Source organism: Rhinolophus sinicus, linkage group LG16, assembly GCF_036562045.2.
Source record: "Rhinolophus sinicus isolate RSC01 linkage group LG16, ASM3656204v1, whole genome shotgun sequence".
Taxonomy (NCBI): Eukaryota; Metazoa; Chordata; class Mammalia; order Chiroptera; family Rhinolophidae; genus Rhinolophus; species Rhinolophus sinicus.
Genome location: NC_133765.1, coordinates 25,285,515 through 25,307,820, shown reverse-complemented (window position 1 = coordinate 25,307,820; position 22,306 = coordinate 25,285,515). Strand labels below are relative to the sequence as shown.

The window sequence follows — 22,306 nt, the reverse complement described above, 5'->3', positions numbered from 1 at the left end:
CCCCCAGGGTCAAGGGTGTAGAAATCCAATGCTTGTTCAATGAATGAATGAATGAATGAATGATCTTTGGCCTTCTCATACTTACCTTACATTTTCTCTTGATGCATTTCACTAGACCTTCAGCACTGTGATGACAATGACATGTCTAACTTGTTCTCTGTCATATGCCCAGTGCCTATTACATTGCCTGGCACATAGTAGGTGCTCAATAAACGGTACTTGACTGCATGGATACATTTAAAAAATCTTCATTCCCTACATTTGTTATAGCAGCCTCGGTTTCAAGAATATTCCACCCATAACAACATTAATGAATCTCCACAAATAAACATTTAGAGAGGCGCTGTCAACCAAAGAGTGAGTGTTCATTGGTACCTCGACAGCCATTTCACAGGCTGGTGTGCCCCATGGGCACCCCAGTAAGACACCACCAGCTACACAGAGCCTGTAAATTTCTCTAACCAGAAGGGCTCTCCCCGCCCCCTCTCCCCGCACAGCTTGCTCTGCCCTCTGCCTCCTCCTCTCCGCCCACTCTCGCCGCGGTCTCCTGGCGGCGGCGGCTTTGTCTCGTGGGCTGGTCCCTGGCGGCTCCCTCCCCCGAACAGCTGCCGCCGGAGGGAGGAAGCCGCGGCGCGGGAGCTGCCAGAACCCCGGTGCTGAAAACCCTGAGCACTCGTCATCCACCACCACCATGTAAGGGCCATGAAAAGGGCTCGTCCTGGCGCAGCGTGGACATGGAGGAGGATTTATTCCAGCTGAGGCAGCTGCCGTGAGTATCCTGGGGGCGAGTGAGAGGCAGACGGGCTCTCCTTTAAAAAATGAAAACCTGCAGGGGGGCACTCTGTATGGCTTCTTGAATTTAAAGGGAACCGTTTCAGAGCAGGGAAATAGGCCTGGAGAAGAAAAGCCATTTTCCTACCCCAGGAGCCCAGCTTCTGTATCTCTGTGACTCAGTTCGATTTTTCAGGTCCGTCAGAATCTTACGGGGACCTAGGGGGTGTTATGTTTTCCCTTTTAATTGCCCTCCATCCCAAAGGGATTTCGAGGTCTGTGTTTTAAGAACGCACTAGCTGCTGTTTTGAAATGTGAACTGAATTGATGAATCCATGCAGTGACATTGGTTCTTTCCAGCCCTTCTCCTATGCTGTGAAATTCCTAATTTGTTTTCTGCAAGGTCTGTTGGAAGGAGATGATAACTGATGTTGCAAACTGGTTTCTAACAAGCTAAGGTTCCTTCCTTGAGGAGAGGCTTAGGCAAAGTCCGGTTACTTGTGAAGTGTGTGACTGAGCTCAGTGCATCCTCGCTGAAACCTCTTGCCTTCTTCTGAATGAAAGGGTTTTGTAACAGCTACCTAGACCGAGACTCACAGTTGTCTGCTATCCTTGGGAACATCAGGAATACACTGCTTAGAGGATGGGAATTTTGAAACGCTACTAAATTTACTCTGCGAATCTTGAGAAAATAAAACCAAACAATGGAAAGGACAGGGGTTTTGTAGAGGGGCTTACAAATTTCTCCTACCTCAAGCCAAGGGTGATTTGTTAAGCATATTCCAAGAGTGTGAAATGGGGCCTCAAAAGAACATTCATGGGGACGGTTATTGTAATCTTTAGAGGCACTAGCCATGCGGATGGTAAAAGTAGGCACCATTTGGGTTTGTTGGGAAGGCCACAATATTGTTAGTATGTGTGTATTTTCTTGACTTGAAAAAAGAATGTTCTCTCTCTAAGCCACTGAGGAATTCTCCCAAGTGACTTTTAGTGTGACTGATACAGCTCTCTGAGCTCTGAGTACGGAAGGATATTGTAATATTTACTTCTCAATCAGTGTAAAATTAATTTTCACTTCAAATTTCTAATTAATTGAAATTTTACTTTTAAGTGTTTATGAATTGATCCACAATTAGCATCTTATGTAATACAGCATTATTTTACAAGTGCTAAAGGATGTTAAGTTATAATATCCAGAGGTCGATGTATGAATACATAAAAAGATGCATGTCTGAGTGCAAATCTCCCAAAGAAAACAACACTTTCACTGAAAATAAATATTATATTCAAAAATCCAACCTATTATCTCACAATAAAAATGATTCAAAAACTGAAACATGAAATTTGATACTCAGAATAACAATACTATCATATTAGAACTGCAGTTTTACTGGGATAAATTCTCAAATAATGTCAGACCTTGTGCACTTCGCAAATTACTCAAAGATTCAAGTATATTTAATCTAATATATAGACATGACACTTATGATGATTCCTTCCTTAATTAAAAAAATAAAATAATAAGAGGTTTTTAGTTATTTAAATTTAAAAATTCATTTCTTTTATGTTGGTATATAATATAGTGTACTACATAATCTATAATAGGGTAAACCAAGTTCAAAAAGAAACACACAAATGAAAAGTCTCTCTCTTCCTAAACACTCATTTTAAGTTTCTTGATTATTCTTTTTGATATTTTATGCACATAAATACATAAAATATCTATCAGGGAGACCAAACTGTGTTCTGATTAAGAGCATTGGCTCTTGAGTAAGACAGACCTGGGTTCAGAACCTGACTCTGCCACTTCCTGGTTATATGACTTGGAGCAAGTGACTTAACCTTTCTGAGACTCAGTTTCCCTAGCCATAAAATGGGGGCCACAATAGCACTTGAGTCATAGGGTTGTTGTGAAGAGTGAGTGAGATAATATGTCCTAAATGCCTGGCAGATACAAAGCACTCAATACATATTAACTATGATTACGTCTGAAAGATCATTTATAAAAACAAAATACATAGGCTCCCGATGTGTGCTGGACTTCCAAAAATGATGATTTGCAAACCCCGAACTACATTTGAATGAAGTCAAAATTAGCCTTGTAATGTGATGCGCTCAATTTATCAATTTAAAAAAGAGTAAGGTAAAAGGAACAGCCATGTGAATCTGAGTGGGTTACAAATCACGACTTAGATGTTTTTTAACCACGCCCTCTGTGTATCATGCACAGATTGCAGGCAGCAGATTTCCTGAGAGCAATATGGTTTTATAAAAATCAGAGTGCCTTGTAGAAGGTTGGCAAGAGTGGGCTTTGGAACAGGCTTGGTCCGGTGGGAGGCCAAGTGTTAATAGATTATAAGCCACTAAGTAGTTTACAGGGTCAGGGGAAGGGGAAAGTGGAGGAGGGTGCCTAAGAAAACAGTCCTTCCTTGCACCTGGGGGCCCCTTCACAGCTCTAGACGGTCAGTTTGAGACCACGAGCAACCTTTGCTTTTCACCTGCTGTCCACTCAGGCACAACCCCATGTACAGTATATTCCAAAGGCTGAGATTTTGTAGCTAGTTCTGCCTTATTGTGTGACCTTGTGCAAGTTAGACTTTCCTGGGTCTCTTCTTTCAAGAATGAGTTCAAAGCAAGTTTTACAGACTACATTGATTGATTGATTGATTGATTGATTCCTTCATTTATGAATTTACTAGGGCACCATCCTTGATACAAGAGGTTCTACAACTGAATAAGTAGACGTTATCCTTGCCCTCAAGGAACTTACAGTCTAGAGCTGCAATTTCCGATACAGTAGTCACTAGCTACTGTATTAAATTTAAACTTAAATTATGTCATTTGGATAGGAAATAACTTCTGTAGTATAATATACAGTAAAATATAATTTATAAATAAAATATGTGAAATTTGAAAAATCAGTCCCTCGGTAGCACTAACCACATTTCAAATGTTTAGCAGCTGCATGTGGCTGGTGGCTGCTGTATAGGCAACGTAGGTCTAAAAAATTTCCCTAACTGCAGAAAGTTCTATTGGACAGCACTGGTCTGGTAAGAGAGGCAGACACTGAACATATAATTGCACAATAATTATGAGAATTGTCTTAAGGGCTACAAAGGATAACAGCAGGGTGCGATGAGACTAGTTCTAGGTGGGGGAGGGGGAATTAAAGAAGGCTTCCTTGAGGAAGCTGAGCCCCCATTGGAGCTGAGCCCCCAGAGGTGTGTAGAAATCATCCAGGAAAAGAGATGGGATGAGGGGCATTCCAGAGAGAGGGAACTGTGTGTGGAAAAGCTCAAAGTCAGGCCAGTGAACAAGTGGCTCGAGGGTTTTGGATGGCAGGGACCAGGCCATACAAAACCTTGAAGTTTGTGACAAACAGTTAGAACTTCATCCTGTGTTTGCTTAATCCACTTCCTCTCCTTTCTTACAAACCCTGCCTTTCAAGATTGAGTTTAAGTCCATCACCTCAATGACTCTTCTCCTGGGCTTAATGAGCAACAGGGGTTAAAGTGTAGGCTGAGTCAGGCAGATCTGGGTTCAAATCCCAGCTGTGCCACTTACCACCTTGGTGGCCTTGGTTGGGCAAGTCAGTTCATCTCCCCAAGGCTGGATGCTGACCTGTAAAGTCAGGATAATGACGGTGGCTGCCTGGCAGGACGATGGTGATTGGGGGAGCTCTCAGCTGGCTCCAAGTAAGGGCTCCGTCAATGGTATTGATGTTATTTGTCTTCCTCCACTCTGAATTTGTTTCCCTGATCCTCCAACTCGTACAGGGAGCAAAGTACCTGGAAGCCATATCTCCTTTACAGAACACTAAGACAATATCCTAATGAAAGCTAATGGAAGCGCGTGTCCAAACTTGAACTCCTGCTCTTTCCTCCTCCCCGTTCATCTTTTAGCCTCACCCAGTTGACGGTACCTCCATCCATCTCATTGGGGCCAAAACCTTTGGAGTCAACTTTGTCTCCTTTTTCTCTCACTTCAATTCATCAAGAAATCCTATTGGTCTTGCCTTAAGCTACATCCAGACTCCAAACACTTGTCTCCCCCTCTCCTGCTATTCCTTGGTTCAGGTCTCTCTCTGTGGTCTCTCACCTGAGTTAATTATAATGGTCACCTTGCTGGTTTCCTGCTCCTGCCCCTGGCTCCCTAGAGACCCTTCTCAGGACAGCAACCAGAGGGCTTCTTCAAAAGTCAGATCACATCGCTCCTCTGAGCAGAACCCTCCCATGCTTCCCTCTCACCTCGTCTCTCCCACTGTCCCACCCACTCACGTAGCTGCAGCCATTCTGGTCTCCTTGCTGTTCCTCAAACATGCCAGGCAGATGCCTACCTCAGGACCTACTGTTCTCTCTGTCTAGAAAGCTCTTCTCCAAGGTATCTGCTTCACTTTTGTCAAGTCTCAAATGCCACTGTCTCACTAAAGCCTACCCTGAACACCTTCTTTAGGATGGAAGCCTTCTCTCTTACTATCATTAGCACGGCCACTATCAAAAATAAAATACAAATAACAATAACAGGATGTGGGGAAGTTGGAATTCTTGTGAATTGTCGGTGGGAATGAAAAATGGTGCAGCCTCTATGGAAAACAGTATGGCAGTTCCTCAAAAAAATTAGAAATAGAACTACCATACCATCCAGCAATTCTACTTCTGGGTATTTACCCACAAAAGAATTGAAAGCAGATTCACGAAGAGACATTTGTACGTGCCTGTTCACAGCAGTGTTATTTGCAATAGCCAAAAGGTGGAAGCAACCCAAGCGTCCATCCATGGATGAATGGATAAACAAATGTGGTCTGTCCGTACAATGGAGTATTATTTAGCTTTAAGAAGGAAGGAAATTCTGACACATGCTACAACACGGATGAACCTTGAGGACATTATGCTAAGTGAAATAAGCCAGTCACAAAAAGACAACTACTGTATGATTCCACTTATATGAGGTACCTGGAGTAGTCAGATTCATAGAGACGGAAAGTAGAATGGTGGTTGCCAGGGGCTGTGTGGGAGGGGAGAAAGGGGAGTTGTTTAATGTGTACAGAGTTTCAGTTTTGCAAGATGAAAAGAATTCAGTGGATGCCTGGTGGGGATGGTTGCATAACAATGTGAACAGACTTAATGCCACGAAACTGTCCTCTCAAAAATGGTTAAAATGGTTAAGTTTTATCTTATGTGTATTTTACCACAATTGAAAAATATTGCAGCCCTCCTTCCCCATCCTCCAGCACCACGGTCTACTTGTGTTCCGTTTTTCATAGCACTTATTACCTTCTAACATACCATATAATTTACTTATTGATTGTTTAGTGTCGGTCTTCCCTCACTAGAGTGAAAGCTTTATATGGCAGGGGTCTGATGTATCCCAACAATGTGGGACCTTGCCTAGATTACATCTGATACTGGATTCCGGTGTAGACCAGTATATATAGGCCAAGAGATTTAAAAAAAAACAACTTTGTGAATGAAAAACGAGAGTAATCTGTTCACCAGCTCAATCATTCTCCTTCACAGCGTGGCCACCATGATTAATTAAGCCGAGTCCACCTGGAAAGCTCAGACATAGCCTTGTTTCCTCACAGTTGCCTACCTGCTTCCCCATTCCCTTCCATTAAATCAGGGAGGTTGGCGGAAGGCAGTATGACTTCCTGATTACATGGCTATATTCTTGAAATCGTCCCAGGCAAACTCTTTGGGCCCATGGCAACCCTGATAAAGACTCGTTTTTGAGTTCTAGAGAAGGAACTAGAAGTAGGTTTTGTTTCCTGTAAATGAGGGGACCTCAGCACAGACATAGGACCAGCAGAGGTGGCTAAGGCACACCTACTGGCTGCCATGCCCCTGAGACTCACTGAGGCAAAAGGAGAGGGTTCCTGGCCAAGGAGGAGAAATGAGGGTTCCCTGTCACCTACTTCAGACAAAAAGTCGGGAGCTATTGTAATAGCCCAGGGATCCTCCAGGTTAACTCACTAAATCCTTTTAAAATTTCAGGCTCAAAGTTGCTCACATCATTATTTCAAATGCATGCCAGCTAGCTTCACTCTGAGGAGTATGTGTTTCAGTGACTTTCAGCGGAACAGTCTAGAGGTCAAAGAAAGAAGGTTTCCTTGCAAAGAGTCCTTTGCTTGGGTGGCCTTAGGTTTTAGGGAGGATTGTTCCAGGACCTATTGGCCCAGACCGTGGCTTTAAGCCCCAGCCAAGCTCTTCCCTGGGCTACTGTCTAAAAGAATTAGGCAGATCTGCAGGAGTCATTGTGTGATCTTGGGCAATTCATTTAAATTCCTTGAGACTTAAGGGTGTGCCTGGGCCACCTTCAAAGGCATTGTTAGCTTTATTTTTTCATTTTTGTTTTTTTAGGAGGGTACAGCTCACATGTGGGGATCGAACCGGCAACCGCAGTGCCATCAGCACCATGCTCTAACCAACTGAGCTAACCGGCCACCCCAGCATCGTTAGCTTTAAAAGACGGATTCTAAGCTCTCCAGATGGGTGTGCCTGGTACCCTCCTGGCTTATGGCGATTGTTTTGGCGTAATTATTAACAGCATCTCTCACACTTTAATACAGGGTTGTATTAAATCTCAACCTTGACGCTATTCAAATTTTAGACTAGATAATATTTTGTTGTGAGGGGCTGTTCTATGCATTATAGGATATTTAGCAGCATCCCTGGCCTCTACCTACAAGATGTCATAACCACTACCCCCGTTACCCCCTGAGATGTGACAATCATAACTGTCCCCAGACATTGCCCATATCCCCTGAGAGACTAAATCACGCCCCCCTCCCCCCCATGAGAACGACTGATCTAAAGTGTTCTAGTTTAGACAAGAAGCTACTCAGTTTCCTTATTTCCAGAGCATCTTCGGCTCACTCTTTAAACCTCACTTCTCTGACTTTAATCATGTCGAGACCCTGGTATGTGCTATACCAGCCACCTGTGCCTCTTCTTCCATCCTCAGGATACCTCTGCAAAGACACTACAAACTCCATGAGGGCAAGAATTCAGTCTGACACAAGGAAGGACCTCACTGCATGCTTGTTGAATGAATGAGTGAATAAACAAGTTACAGAGACAAACGACCTGGAAAGTTGTAGCACAGGCCTTTGTTTCTCCGGTCAGAAGTTGTCCAGCCCCTCCGCTGAGGCCATGTCACAGAATGATTAGGTGTGAGGACTCTCTACTCCAGGAGACCTGGATGTGAGTCTTAACCTTCCTGCCAAGTTACTTTTCTTCTCTGGGACTCAGTTTTATTATCTGTAAAGTGGGGCTAACTGGCACCCACCTCATAGGGCATAAGGCTCATAAAGTGCTTAGCGGACCTACCAGCACATGGTTAGGGCTCAATGAACGCTAATTATTATGTATTTGTGATCATTACCTTTTGTCCAGAATATAAGCGAGTGGTCCTTACTGCGTGCTTGTTGATCAAATGATGCTATTCCGGTCAGTGGGAATGGCAGGAAAATACAAATGAATGAAATCCACAGAGAACTGAAATTTGCATTAACTATAGACTTCTAGACATTCAGGAACAGAAGAGCCCTTAAAACCATCACATTGAACCCCTCATACTCGTCGTCCCAGTTCTGGCAGGAGGGCATCAAGTGGTGGCTTCCAAATATCTGTGGCCATCATCAACATCTTATGAAAATTCAGATTCCTGGGCCCTACTCTGCAGAGATAAAAGAGCATTAAGTCTGGAGAATGGCCCAAGAATCAGCATTTTAATCGATTACTTAAGGGTGTTCTTGGCCTCAGAGTAGCATCAGCTCATTGGTTAAGATCATGGGTTCTAGAGCTACTCAGACCAGGGACCTAGTACAGTACAGACAATATAGGGGACCTGGACCAATTGGTATAACCTCTGTGAGCCTCAGTTTACTTGTCTATAAACTGGGGATATTAATAATACCTCCCTCCTAGGGTTTTTGAGGGGATTATACAATAGTAAATAGATACAGCACTTAGGCTTGCCCCTGGCATGCTGAATTGCTGCATATTAAATATCATTACTCCTTAGGCCACTCATGTGGATACCTGCTTTCCCTAGACCATATCTATGAAGTGGAGTCCCCTGCCTCCTAAAGCAGCCTTTTTCATCTTTGGACTTCTCCTTATGTTGAGTTGAAATCTGCTTCCCTCTTCTTTAGACCCAGAAGTTCAAGCTCTGCTCTCAGGGTCCTAGTTGAACAAGCCCCTTCTTTCATGTGCCAGAACTTCAGATATTTGAAGGCAAAGGTCCAGCCCCTGAGAAGACTCTTCCCAAATTGTGCAGATCAGGCAGTGCTCAAGTCTTGTCTTGAAGGAGACAAAGCAAGTTCAGTTTTCAGTGACTTTGGCAGTTTCTGTTGCTCCTGGTCCCCAGCCTCTGACCTCATTTGTCAATAGGTTTCAGATGCCAGAGAAGCCCCAATGTGACATGGCTGAATACCTAGGACAAAGCTGAGGGGTGCTGGTCGTCTGAGTTTCCCAAACATGTGGCCACTTGTTACAACTTGGCCCTTTGCTGGTTAGCCTTACAGACGGGCCTCCCTGTGAAGATGTCTTTTTCTACTGATTGGAAGAGTAGGGGGGTAATAATAAAAACTTCACCTCCCCTTACTGTAAACCCCCTAGTCCAAGCCACCATTACATCTCACTCAACTGACCACACAGCCTGTCTCCCTGCTTCTTCCTCTCTTGCCATTTTTCTGTGTTAACATGCCTTTGGTTTTCTCTATTCTTACGTCTTGATATCTTGGGGCCTTGCTGACTTTGGAGGGGCTGTTCCTCCCAGGGTTAACTAGTAAGTGACCTGTCTGTCAGTGGACCTTTCATGTACAACCTAACAAATCCAGAGCCACCATCCACCTGCCTGATTGCCCAAGGCCAAGTACCAGACAACTAGGGACAGCCCGTATGCCCCAGAGCCTGCTGAGAGTATTCAAACTGGCCAATCCTCAGCCTGCTTACCTTGACTCACCTGTTCCTTCCCGTGGAAACCACTCTAAGGACCCTTGCCCGTGTTTCCCCCTCACTCCCTCTGCCTCCTGACTGATGCTGGTGCTTCCCTATATGGCGCCCTGGAGGCCTGGCAAGCCCCCTTTGCTCAGGATCTGTGAGGATAACAGAGTATATCTTTTCAATGGCATCCATCTCCTGATCTACCAGCCTTGCCGTACTTAAATAATAATAAAAACCTATATTTTAAAATACTTTCCTGTGCTCGCTTCGGCAGCACATATACTAAAATACTTTCCACAGTCTGTTTCTCTTCTTGTGGAAAACTGTGCCTGAGTGATCTCAAAACTCAACTCTGGGCGTCCTCTACCCTCTTACCCTACTTGAAACCTTTTCAATGGGCTCAGGATAATATGAATATCCTCACTGTGGTCTCCAGAGTGCCGCATGAGCCAGCCTATCTCTCTGACCTCTACTCCTTGGTCCTACCACCGGGCCTTTGCACCAGCTGTTCTCTCTACTCTTCTTCCCTCTGTAACCTTGTCCTCTTGACCTCAGCCTCCTCAGGGAGGTCAATCCTGACTGCTCCTCTCTGCAATTGTTCTTTATCTTGGCACCCTTTGTTTCCTTCTCAGGATCCAGTTATTTACAGATTTCTTTGTCTATTTGTATATTAACCATCTCTCCAGTTAGAGCATCCACTTCATGAGGGCACATTGATTTTGTCTCCCAGCACTTTGCACAAATCAGCACTCAATAAACACTTACTGAAATACTGAAGGTGCTAAGCTCTGTATGAAGCTCTCTGTGTGGACTCCTTTCATCTCCATGGCAACCCTATGAGATAAGAATTACCATCTCTGTTCTGCCCGGGAGGAAATTGAGACTCAGAGAGGTAAAGTAATCTACCCAGGGTCACATAGCTACTGCTTGGCATGGGCTCGGGATTCAGACCCAGGTCAGTTTGTGTGCCAGAGCTGGGCTCTCTTCTTCCCTGTGGCAGACCACCTCTCTTCATAAAAGACTCTAAATGCCATCCTGACATAATCAGAATTAAGTTTAAGCTTCCTTTCAGTCTGATAGATTAAGGAGCTCAGGGGATAAAGGTCCAGAAACTCAGATGAAAAGAGCAAAAACCTTCCTTGTCTAAAATACCTGAGTCAAGTCTCAGACCCTCATTTAAGGTACGAGGTGAATTATATGATGGTACCAACAAGATTTTTAAGTTGACAGCCATTTCCTCAAGCTCGTCTTTAAATAGCAAAATTATGTAAAATAAATGTTCTCTGCTATTTTGGTGAATTATATGCTATCTATACACCACAAATGCCAAGAAATTGTGAGCCAACCTGTTTGGAAGCCGTCATCTATATAACATATGCCACTGCTATTTTCTTTTTCTTTCATATTTCTTTTCTTTCTTTTTTTTTCCCCTTGGAAAATCTTGGCTCGTGTGGTTGATAAATACTTTGAGGAACCCGACTGATTCAAAATGTAGCCTGGTTTTCTGAGTCTAATTTCATGTCAAAGGTCTCTCTTTTATGTCTGTCTTAAAACAAGTATTCATTAATCAAAGCGCCCTGGCTTTTAGTCGTTTGCCAGAGAAGGAACGTGGACAGATCCTGGCTTAGAACTTCAGGGAGCTAAGCCACTCTCTCAAAGTCACGTTTTACAAAGGTCAGGGTACTCCGGTGCTCAAGGCAGAAAGGTGACTTGAGAGAGGCCGTGATGGAGGGAAGTTAATATTTACTCAATGCCCACAGTTTCCCATTCATCAAGTTCAGTTAATCTTCTCAATGGTTCTGCAATCCTGTCGTAGTCCCTATTTCACAGATGAAAGTGTAACATGCTTAGCAGATGCTACCTGATCAACAAGAGCTTTGTAAATGGTCACTATGGTTATGTATATTTATTATTAAAGTATAGATGCCCAATGAAAAATTGCAAACATTACAGAAGGAGCCGATACAAAAAGTGGGGGGAAAAAATGTCCTTTCCCTCAAAACCCCCTGTTTTCATCCAGTCGTCCTCCCCAGAAGCAACCAGACTTTGGCTCTTTATGTATCCTTCCAGAATGTCTAGGACTGTAGAAGCATAAATATTCCAGGGCAGCATTTCTCAGACTTCAACGTGCATACAAATTGCCCGGGGACCTAGTTAATATGCAGATACTGACTCATAGGTCTGGATCAAGACCTGAGACTCTGCCTTTCTAATAAGCCCCTAGGGGATGCTGCGCCCTAGGTTCAAGACCAAAATTAAGTCTTGGCCGCAAGGACCCATATCCCAGAATCATATTCTAGTATATTTAAGAACGATCCCCAACCATGTTTTCCTGTTGGCCCTCACAGAGCAACTTGTGTGTAGGTGTGTGTGTATGTATTGTGGTAAAATATACATCACATAAAATTTACCGTTTTGACAATTTTAAGTGTACAGGAAATGGCATTAAGTACATTCGCAAGGTTGTGCAACTGTCACCACCATCATCCATCTCCAGAAGGTTTTCATCTTCCCCAAATAAAACTCCGTACCCATTAATCACGAATGCCCCATTCCCCCATCCCCTCAGCCCCGACTTTCTAGCTCTGTGATTTAACTATTCTTGGCTCCCTCGTATAGATTGGTAGTATTTGTCCTTTTGCGTGAGGCTTATTTCACTTAGCATAATGTCTTCAAAGTTCAGCCCTGTTGGAGCGTGTGTCAGAATTTCCTTCCTTTTTAAGGCTGAATAATGTTCCGTTGTGTGGCTAGACCACACTTCACTTATCCATTCATCCATTGATGGATACTTGGATTGTTTCCACCTTTGGCTATTGTGATCGAGATCAACTTAAAAAAACATTGTTTTAAAACATTTTCTTAAGTGGATGTGCCATAATCTATTTAATTACTCCTCTCCAGATGACTGTTTCTAGTTTTGTTTCTACTTACCACATTTTGTTAATAGTTATCACATGCGAAGCTGCAAACAGCATGCTAGCTCTAGAGGGGAATATAGCAGAGTGCCTGGGAGTGGGGACTCTTAAGTCAGGTGGCTGTGCTAAAGTCTGGCTTAGTCACCCACTAGGTGACCTTCCACAATCTCCCAGCCCTTCTGTGCTTGAGTGTCCTTATCTGGAACGTGGGGATAGTGAAAGTGAAGGTTAAGTAAGATAATGGATGCAAAGCACAAGTATTGGACCTGACATATGGCAAGCTAACAATCCTATCATTGCGGACTTGTGTCTATCTCTACGATGAATTGCCAGTGCAACAATTCTAGGTGGGAGCACAGAGCATTTAAAACGTTGAAAGCTATCACAGATTACCTTCCAAAAAGGTTGCCGTGGTTGCTATTAGTCACGGAAGGAAATACAGAGACCTGGACTGTCCTTGAGGAAAGGATATGATAAAAGCAGTATTCAAGGCAGATGCTCAAGCCACGTAGTCATTCTGTGAAGGTCCCCGGAGAGTCAAGGGTGATCCATCTACCTTCCCTTCGTCCCTGAAAATGAAGTGATAATGCACTTAAATGTTCATTTCCTCCCTTCGTCTAATAAGTCTCTATGTTTTCATCTTCTACGAATACTTTGGGGGACTGTTTATGCTTTTTAATTTGTGGTTGCTTCTTGGGGACAGGAAATCTCTTTCCAGAACCCAATTCACACCACCCATTACTCAGTGGGTTGCAGAATTGAAACGTCCTATCTACTGGGGCCACACTGCCCAGAAATAGCCATACTGTTCCCTTAGAGGAATATGGGTACCAAATGGCCAGATAGTCTATTTTTAAAGAAACATCAGAAATCTTGCTTTTTATGTGAATTCTTCCATTAAAAAAAAAATTGGCATCCATGGAAAAAAAATACCATATGGGCAACTTTTTGTGGGTATAATTTAACCCTTAGACGACCAAATTGTTATCTCTGTTATAGAGAGAGGAATCTAAATTCTGAAAAACACATGTGGCCCCCCACAGTATTCAAGTCTAGAATGAAGATGATCCTCACGCCCGTAGCCTACCATGGGACTAGGGCCCCCCTGGAGTTGTGCAGTGCCCAACCTATACAACAGTATGTGGCAGCCCTGATACACAACTCTTGAAGTTGTCACCCCTCCAGTACAATTCAATAGAAATGCTAACCTCCTACCCATTCAACTCTCCTGATGATGAACAAAAGTTTTTCACCTGTCTTGGGCACAAGAACTGTGCGGCAAGGCACAGCGGGAGTTCTAGCCTTCATGACCAGATTTGCTCTGTCCTCTAGGGTCGTGAAATTCCGTCGCACGGGCGAGAGTGCAAGGTCAGAGGACGACGCAGCTTCGGGAGAGCATGAGGTCCAGATTGAAGGGGTCCGCGCAGGCCTAGAGGCCGTCGAGCTAGACGATGGGGCAGCTGTGCCCAAGGAGTTTGCCAATCCCACCGACGGTGAGGGGGCCCTGCAGTTGGGGCATCAGCCTGGGCCACAGTCAGGGGCTCTGGGGTGCCAGGGGTGCCTCCCCAGATGGCACTCTTAGAAGGATCTTGTGAAGGGACAGGTAGGGAGGGCCCAGGGGTGGCACTGGAAGTGTGAGCTGGACCTACATGGCTTACTTCAGCAGGAAGGTCACATCACAATCCCTGCCAGTGAGCATCATTACATAACACTTGGCTGAGGACAGCAGCAACAATGATGATGATGATGGTGGTGATGATGGTGATGGTGGTGGTGCTGGTGGTGATGATTGAAGGTGGTGATGGTGATGATGGTAAGAGTGATGGGAACAGCTGACATTGGCTGAAGATTCACCTGTGCCAGGCACTGTTCTAAGCACTTTACACATAATACTCATTTAATTTCCACAGCATTTCCAATTGGAACTATTACGACCATCTTCCCTGTTTTTCAGAAGAGGAAACTGAAGCACAGAAAGATTAAGTATCTTGCCCAGGGTCACACAGCCAAGTAGGATTTATACCCAGGTGATGGGATCTCAGAGCCCACATCCTTATCCACAACCTTGTGCTGCCTCTGAGTAGAGCTGGTCAAACAAGAGACCTGAGGCAGTGCTGGGGGACCTGGTCTCCCCTCATCACGTGATGCTGATGGGGGAAAACATTCCATGCATTTCTGAAAGACCCCTGGTTCCCAGCATGAGAGAGGATTCATGACGTGAAGCCAGGGCCTGTTGTTGGCAGCGCTAAGGAGGCAATGACTGGGGAGAGGGGAGGTAGTGAGGAAGAGCCGTGGCTTTACTGTCAGGCTGGTCTGGGCTCCACTCCCAGATCTGCAGTGTGCCAGCTGTGTGACCCTGGCAAAGTCCATTTCCTCCTCTGTAAGTGGGGCTAAGACTGGGCCTTCACTAACAGTTGTGACAGGGACTAAATGAGATCATGCTCGTGAAACTCTCAGTGCAGTGCCTGGCACGCGGCGAGCTCTCCATAGTGTACTATCCTATCATTATTGCTGTTACATTGCCGAGCTCCTAGGGCTCACTTGGCTTTCTGCTCAGTGTTTTTGCTGGACAAAACCAGAACCCGCGGGTGTGATAAACACCAGCCCATACGCACTTCAGGAGAAAATTGTGATGAGCGTTAAGAGGCCCATGTTTGAAATTCCATAAAGACGACAACACCCAGCAGGGGCTGATGGGATAGAGCCCCAGAAGCTGCCCATGGAAGCCCACAGCCTGCTCCTTTAATATTTTTATGTGTTAACGAACTTTTTATGTTGGAATCACTTTAGATTTATAGAGAAGCTGCAAAGATACTACCTAGAGTTCCCATATACCCTTCATGCAGCTTCCCCTTATGAGGATATCTTACCTAACCGCAGTAACTAAGAAATGAACGAAACCCCAGACTTGATTCAGATCTCACCAGTTTTTCCAGCAATGCTGTTACAGGCTAGAATCCAGCATATCACATCACATTTAGTCTGTTAGTATTTTTCGAAACACTTAGGAGCTTAGAAATTATATCCTGATTTATTTTCTGGGTATACAAACAACACATGTCTATTTGGAAAGCATTCAGACCTAGAAATGTACAGAGGAAAGTGAGTGCTGTCCTCAAAGATGACCCTGTTAACAGTTTGTGGACACTCATTCTTCCCCTGTAACACACACACACACACACACACACACACACACACACACACACACGGAATTCTGCTTTTATAAAGTATCCCCCCCATGGAAGTAATACATTGTAAAAGGAAAAAAGCCAAAGTGTCACATGATTTCTCCTTCCCTCCCTCCCAAGACAAAAATAAACCCATAATGTAAAGTTTTGTATATATTCTATGCATCATCACATATACATATATTTATATTAGTATATATACATATACACACACATGCATACATTTCCAAGAAGAGCACCATATGAAATATTTTTGCTATTCATCTCTTGCTTTGTTTTTAAAAATTAATGAACAGTATATTGTGTGCATGCTTCTATACCTGCACATTCTTTTTAACAACAGTTGGGTCAAATTTCAAAAGGTGGATATGTAAAAATTTATCATTATAATATAACCACTTATGTAACCAACCCGCCTGTTGGTGGACATTCTGGGTTTTCTAGTTCTCCCTCTTGTAAACAATGTCGCAGTGGATTTTGTAGCAAAGTTATCTTTTCACACTCACTGGCCTGTTTTCCTAGGATAGATACTTTCTAAAAAGCAGCATGTGCTACCTTTAATGAGCTTGGCTGGGGACCCCCCCCCCCGACACCCCCACATTAGGAAAACTGCAAGAGACACTGACTCCTTCCTCCCCTCCCCCTCTCTCTTTCCCAGATACTTTCATGGTGGAAGACGCGGTGGAAGCTATTGGATTTGGAAAATTTCAATGGAAGCTGTCTGTCCTCACAGGCTTGGCTTGGGCAAGTATTTCTGGGGGGCAGTGACCTCACATTCAGTCTCTAAGAAACCCTTACCCTGCTCCGCTGGGTTTCATGATCTACAAGGAAGGACCGAGACCTCCCCACCTAGACACCTCCCCACATAGAGCCTTTGTTTGAATTGACAAAGTTTATGTTGAGTGATAGGCCCTGGTGATAATAAAGATCTATGCTTTGGGGGGAGTTGGGCATATTGGCAATTGTTCTCATGGAGTAGTTGAAGCTTCTGGCTAATGAAATGGTTCTCAGTCCTTTGGGGCTCATAACTGCTATGAGATTATAACATTGTCTGTGGAGCTCATCCTAGAAAACTATGTGCAGAAAGCAATGAGCCCTCTGCTTGAAGAGGCTCACGATCCCTCGTTAAAATGCCCTCATCAACCTATAGCAAATAACTCACCTAGGCCTTTAATACAACTGAAATTGATTATTGTGACTGGTGCAAGACGGTGACCTAATCAAATCTTTTTCCAAATGGATCTTCCATTTTCCCACCAATTTGAAAGGCCATTTATATTATCCATCACCTTCTCAGGGCCACACGGGTCTGCTTCTGGATTCTCATTTCTGTCGCATTGTTCTGTCTGTCTAGTTCCGTAAAAGATGTTTAATTTCTGGGGCTTCCTAGTATGTTTTACTATATTAAAAGGTCACCCTTGTTAAAGACACTGATCATTCTGCATGAACAATGCCTCTAAACCGAAGCAAGCTAGTCTTTCACTGAGCCAAAGAGAAAAGATCATTGTAGCGCTACCTCTATAAAAAAGATTTTCGAAATATGATGTTTTCCCACTTCATTTGGGGAGAGCTCCTATTTTTTAAACATGGAAAAACACACACGCACAAAGAATGTTTAACGTCTAGCTGTCGGTTTCCTCTTGGGACCACACTGTTTGAACTGAATCGTTTAGTATGTTTTGATGTGTGGTAGGGCGCTCAGCAGGCAGGGGAAGAGGGGCTTTCTCCACGCTCTTCCTGGGGTCACGAACTTGGCAAGGGCTCAGCCTCCTGGCCTCCTGACATTTACTTCCTCTCTGCAGATGGCCGATGCCATGGAAATGATGATCCTGAGTATCCTTGCGCCACAGCTGCACTGCGAGTGGCATCTCCCCAGCTGGCAGGTTGCGTTGCTAACCTCGGTATGCAGCTGGCAGCTCTCTCCTGTTGGGTACAGTTCTGGTCCCCTGGGGGGGAGGTGGTCTGGGGGGTGTCCCCCTCCTGCTGCTCCCAAAGGTTCAGCAGAAAAGAAATAAGCCCCGCATGGAAACACCATGACCTCGGCTTCCTTGACTCTCCTCCCCACCTCACATATCCTGGCAGGTTGGCAGCCAGTGCTGCCACACCCAGGGGTACAACTGTCTGGGAGCCCCAGATATCCTGCTCAGCTGCTGGGATCTTGGAACCCACCTGGGCACATCACTTAAACCCTGTAAGTCTCACTCTTGCAAGAAGGAGATGCCAGTACCTCCCAGGCAAGGGTGATTTGAGGACTGGAAAAAACACAAAGCCTGGCACATAGTAGATGTTCAATAAATGGGAAGGAGCTGCTGCTCCCTGGAATTAGGGCTTGAAAAAGAGTGAGGTAGAACCCTCAGTTTTTGTTGGGTGGGGTTCAGCAGCCACTTTCTAAAAGGGAGGGAGTGCCAGGCTCGATAAACAGATAATAATGATACTCACAAAAGCTAATATTTATTATTTACTGTGCAAACAGCTTTACATACATTTTATATGTGCATAATATACATTGTGTTCTTTAATCCTCACAACCCCATGAGGTAAGTAATCTTAGTAGCTGGGGAAAACGAGACACAGAGTGGTTAAATCATTCATGAAAGGTCACACAGCCTAGCTAGTGGCAGAGTGATTGCTAACTAGGAATGCCTCCCAGAATGCTGTTTTTCCAGTACAACTGTTCTGGAATGATGTGAGTCCCTTCAGCAACCAGGCCTGGTCTGATATTAGCAATAAAGTTGTCTGGCTCAGTGGGAGGGGCTTGATAAGCTCATATACCTGCATGTTTGTGGTTTAGTCACCTGCTAAATGTGTGACTTTGAGTGAGACATTTCACTACAGTTCTGTTTCATCACCTGCAAAATGGGGCAGATAACATCTGTTTTTTGGCAGGTGAGCAACTAAATCCCTACAGTGCCCAGTACGCAGCAGGGGTTGGATGAATGATTTCTTTCTTATATTCCTCATTCTCACAGCTACCCCCTAAAGGATAGTCACAGGTCTGTGTTTTTGCAAAGCGGGGCCTTTGCGGTGTTTTGTCAACCACCATTTATTGAGCACGTATTTTGTGCCAGGCTCTGTGCTAAGGGTTCTGCAGGCATTACCTCTTGAGCCCTCTCCGCCCCATGAAAGCAGTGCTATAATTACTCCCATTTCTACAGATAAGGAAACTGAGGCTCAGAGAGGTATGATGACTTGCCCACACCCATATAGCCTATAAGAGGCAGAGGCCGAATTGAGATCCAGGACTGGCAGACTCAGAGTCCTGGCTCCCAGCCCCTGCCCTGGACTGTTTTCTTGTGGTAATAAAGTTTGGACTCTTGGGCTAGGTAAAGCTGTGAAATTCCATGACCAAGATTTCTGTGGAAATGTTAGAGCACTGCAGGAGTTGCTTTAACTGCACCGTGTACCTGAGGATAAGACAGACCTGTCCTTCCTGTCATGGAAAATACGGTGTGAGATTACCGTAATTACTGTAATAGAGAACTAGTGCTCTGTGGTGCCTAAATCTCTCCCATAGGGGAGAGAGAATGGGGAAAATTTATGTTTGGGTGGATGCTTAACTCTTTCAGGATGCAAGGATATCACTTAGCACATGACTAAGGCAGCATCTTACCCCACGACAGTAATCTTCAAACACTTTTGTTCCAGCTAATCTAGAAAAGAATTGCATGAGAACTATGTCACCCACAGGACTGTCACGAGTTTTTACATTGACGTTACATTTTTTTTAAATTGTAGGTTGTTGATTATATAATTTATGATATATTAGAATATTCAAAATTTAAGTTAAATGACCATATCATGTTAAAAAATGTGTCCAATGGAATTGAAATGTTTATCTGACAGCCACAATCATCTGTTTAAAAACAACGTGACTAAGCCCTTCAGAAGAATTTGGAAATTTCGCATTGTCTTGTTTTCTTCGTGAACTGATATTTGCATTCCACTTATCCATATAATTTGATCTCAATGTAATGTTTTACTATGCTTGAAAGTATTTCATTTGTCACACTGTCCTATTTTTTGTGACACAATATATAAATTTTAAATTATTTTTTTAAATTTTTTGAGATTATAAGGCTCTAAGCATTAAAATTTTTCTCCAGCATTGAATTATCATGATACTTCTTAGTAATACACCATACATGAAAACAAGATATAATTAATTTTGATAAATAATTATTAAACATCAGTAAATTTTTGTTGGGAATGACCCTGAATGAGTAATATGGAGTGTTTCCCAACTGAGTCACATCTTCCTGGATGATTACTTAGTGCTAAAACGAGAGAGACTTCAGCAGCAATTCTGTTCCTATTTTTCATTTTTACTGAATGGATCTGAATATGAAGAGCTTTGTTCACATATAAAAAGTTTGAAACTGAAGGAGTTTTGTAATAACTCAAAGTAATGCCACTAGTATTTTTTCAACAACTTCCAAGTTATATGCCAAAGAGCACACAGCAATTGCTTATGAAACAGCATTTTTAGTGATTTAATTTGCTGGCCACTTGATTAGGCTTTCCTTCAATTTGGTTAAAAAAATAAAAATGAAAGAAGAATTGGAATCTGGATGACTGGCAAAAGGATTTGTAACGGTGTCACTGGTGTCCCTTTTGAGGGATCCTGGAGGTTTAATCTCAAAGCAATACAATGTGAGGTGCACTGGTGAGATGGGTAGAGAAGTTGGGGGGCGGGCAGTTAAAAAAGGGAAAGTGGGGCCAGGAACAGGTGAGATCCATAGTCTGTTTTCAGGAGAGTCTGTATGGACGTGGAAGTCCTGGAAATTCATTCCATTAAAATTAATGATGTTGGCCTCTCCCTTGGAGTGCAGCTCCTGGGACATGTCTGGAAGAATGCTGTTGGGGTCAGACCACACTGGACAGTGCCTTCACCTCTCTGGGACTCAGTTGCCTTACCTGCAAATGGGGGATAATACAATGCCCGCCTTATAGGGCTGCTGTGAGCATTAGGTAGGATGTGGGTATAAACGGTTTAGTGTGGTGTCGGCATTTGGTGAGTGCCCAGGAAAGGCGAGAGCAGTGAGGAAAGTTCTACTGAGCCTGAATTTAAGACCTGCTCTACCCTCTCCTCTCTGAGATGCTGAGCAGGTTTTTTAACCCTTCTGAGCTTCAGGCTCCCCATCCATAAAATGGGTATGACGATTCAACCCTCATCTGCTCTGTTCAATTATTAACAATGTAACAATGACTTTGCCTGGCACACAGTGAGTGCCCCCCAAATGCTCCTCTTAGGCATAGCTTACGACTCACATCCCAACCTCCTGTCTCCTGTTTTCCATACTCTCTAAACTCTACCTTGCAACCTTTGATTGTTTCTTAGCAATAGGGTAAGACCTTTCTTTGGTATGGAGAGAAATTGGTAAAATGCTAGCTCTGCAGTCATTCTGCCTGATTCCAGCCCAGCTGCACTTACAGATGTGCAGCCTCACAGATGTGTGACCCCAGCCAAGTGACCTCCCCTTTCTGAGTCTCAGTTTCCTCATCTGTAAAATGGAGAGAATAGTAGCACCCACCCCACAGGATTGTTGTGAGGTTTAAAGACTAATAGGAAGCACAAAGAACAGTGTTTGCATCTTAACAGGGTCTCATTATTATTACCTAGAGTGTGACGTCACAAGTTCAATTTGTTGTTCCCTTTTTCCGTGTCGCTCCATGTCACTGTCTAACAGAAACCATCTTTCCGCCCACAGGTGGTCTTTGTCGGCATGATGTCCAGCTCCACCCTCTGGGGAAACATCTCAGACCAGTACGGCAGGAAAACAGTAAGGCGACCTCTCCTAAGCGCATGTGCCCTGGGTTAGCTTCATGATGATGGTGACAAGTAGCAAAACGTGTGCTGCTTGAGCACTTGGGAGGCCTAATTAGGAGCTATGTTGACATGCAATGAAAAGACATTGCTCCGAGGCTGCTGTGGATTCTTGAGGTCATAGGTGTGATCACACATTCCCGGGGGAGCCCAAGCAGGTGCATTTCACAGTATAGAAGATGCCTGCTGCCCCCCACCCCGCCCCATGCCCTTGGCACTCACCATTTACATAAAGCTAGGGACAGTCAAGGGTTGGTAAGGAAAGACATCAGCTTTCTTGCCCTAAAGTGGATCATCTCTCAATCCCAGCAGGATTGAGCTCTGGGGCCACCGGGACACCTCTCGTGAAGGCACTCTGAATTGTCTGCCTTCCCTACCACTCCTGGGGTTGCCACCTAAATAAACTCTTTGCAGTAGAATCCTTGTCTCAGGCTCTGCTTTTGGGGAAGCCCAGCCTAAGAGATGACACGAAATGGATTTGCAAACAAGAAGGGGTTTACAGGTTTGGAATTACACTGAGCTCTTAAGGTCTTATTTGTTACTTCAAGGCTTTGATGGTCCCCTTTGTATTTTATGCTGCTCATGTTTCACTAGGCTGCTCTTGGGCTCTTTGATCCTTTCAGCTACAGCCCTCCAAACTATGAATTTGGGCCATAGGGG

The 22,306-nt window shown here is 44.1% G+C and overlaps 1 protein-coding gene across 2 annotated transcripts in view; it reads left to right on the top strand.

The window, feature by feature from the left end:
• The first annotated feature begins 473 nt into the window (after window positions 1-473).
• The window catches only part of SVOP (SV2 related protein), a 61,188-nt gene continuing 39,355 nt past the window's right edge, over window positions 474-22,306 (top strand). The window contains exons 1-5 of one of the 2 annotated variants that reach the window (XM_019757466.2): window positions 474-769; window positions 13,967-14,127; window positions 16,481-16,566; window positions 17,625-17,723; window positions 21,531-21,602. In XM_019757466.2, the coding sequence (XP_019613025.2) occupies window positions 735-769; window positions 13,967-14,127; window positions 16,481-16,566; window positions 17,625-17,723; window positions 21,531-21,602 (453 nt within the window). In that variant the 5' untranslated portion in view covers window positions 474-734. Of the gene's footprint in view, window positions 770-13,966; window positions 14,128-16,480; window positions 16,567-17,624; window positions 17,753-21,530; window positions 21,603-22,306 lie in introns of those variants that run through there. The other variant, XM_019757465.2, reaches the window with a different exon arrangement.